General features: G+C 49.9%; 1 protein-coding gene across 1 annotated transcript in view; it reads left to right on the plus strand.

Moving 5' to 3' along the window:
• The window catches only part of EARS2 (glutamyl-tRNA synthetase 2, mitochondrial), an 8,622-nt gene that overhangs the window by 2,866 nt on the left and 4,225 nt on the right, over window positions 1–1,531 (plus strand). Inside the window, exons 4-5 of the mRNA XM_035903562.1 lie at window positions 300–408; window positions 945–1,098. Coding sequence (XP_035759455.1) covers window positions 300–408; window positions 945–1,098 — 263 coding nt within the window. The remainder of the gene's footprint in view (window positions 1–299; window positions 409–944; window positions 1,099–1,531) is intronic.

Here is a 1,531-nt window from a genome sequence, read left to right on the forward strand (position 1 = left end):
TTTGGCTGACTGATGCAAGAGGTGTTCCACTGAAGAGCCAAGCAGAATGTCCCAGTTTCCAGTTCCTCGCCAGTAGTTAGCAGAGCCTGCTCTTGGGGAGAGGGCAGCTTCCCGTGTGTGCCTGCTGCAAGTTCCCTCCTGTTTGCTGGGCTATGTCCCTGTTAGCACTGCGAAAAGTGGCTCTCCTGCATCACTTCTTCTTTGGGGGTGCTCCTGCCCTGGCCCTGCACCTGAGGCTTGCAATGAAAACGTCAGAGGAAATTGGATGCGTCTTATTCCCTCGTTGGGTTATTTTGCAGAGAAACAGATGGGGAGGACTTTGGAGGAGCTGATCTCGCAGTTTGAAATAGGCAGAATTACAACCCACTCGGCCCTCTTGGATCTTGAAAACCTCCCAGAATTCAACAGGTATAAATATCTGTGATAACTTTAAAACTTAATAGTGCATCGGTGAGAATTTTCTCCTGGTGTTTGGCTTTGTCTGGCAATTTTGTTTATTGGATGAAGCGCGGTCCCAGCACAGAGGCTTTTTTGCTGCACTACAGCAAAGTTTAAGTTTCTGCTCGCACCATTCCTGTCTCCTCTCCCATCCTGTGCTTGCACACTGGTGTTGGCCACACTGTAAAAACCTGGGCAGATGGTGTGTCGCTGGGAGGATGCAAGGTCTTAAGTTTTGATTCAAAATAACATCTAAAAAGAGGCACCACTCCCAGAAGGTACTTCTGCAAGTACACTCGTGCGCTATGGGGATGTTGTGCAGTTGAGAGTTCCCACATCTTTTGTTCACTGTGCTGCATTTGTGCTGAAGGCTTGGTTGTAGAATATCTGTTCAGGGTTTAATGTTGCTTTTCTAACAGTTTTAATTGGTAAATGTTGTGAGGTTGGGATGATTAGATACAATCTAACCCAAAGCAGTCCAAAAGCAGTTTTCTTCTTCGTTACAGGATTCACCTCACCCGTCATATTGAGAATGAGGGGCTGCGACAGAAGCTAATTAGAGAGTTGCAGTTGCTGGTGGAGCACGTCTATGGAGATCAGCAAGTGGAACAAGAGGTTCTAGAAAAGGAGTATGTGGAGCGAGTCCTCCTGCTGAGAAAAGTACGAGCAGTGATGGCATTCTGTCACCGTTTTGGGGAGCTGAGGTTTTGTGGGGTTCCTGGATAAAGACTCAGCTGAGTTCTGGGCACTGCTTTGATGTGAGCTCTGAAGCTCCACAGCCTGAAAATGGCTCCCACTGCCAGCTCAAGCGATTGTGTGCATGCTGACTGCCACAATCCGGTGACTGAGTGCGCCCTCAGTCAGTTTGCAGATGACACCAATCTGGGTGGGAGTATGGATCTGCTGGGGAGGAGGAAGGTTCTGCAGAGGAACCTGGCCAGGCTGGATCCATGGGCACAGGCCAATTGGGGGAGGTTCAACAAGGCCAAGGGCTGGGTCCTGCCCTGGCGTCACAACAACCCTCCACAACACTACAGGCGTGGGGAAGAGTGGCTGGAAAGCTGCCCGGTGGAAAAGGACCTAGGGGTGTTGG

The sequence above is a fragment of the Egretta garzetta genome, unplaced genomic scaffold (genome assembly GCF_000687185.1).
Source record: "Egretta garzetta isolate BGI_Z169 unplaced genomic scaffold, ASM68718v1 scaffold71, whole genome shotgun sequence".
NCBI lineage: Eukaryota > Metazoa > Chordata > Aves > Pelecaniformes > Ardeidae > Egretta > Egretta garzetta.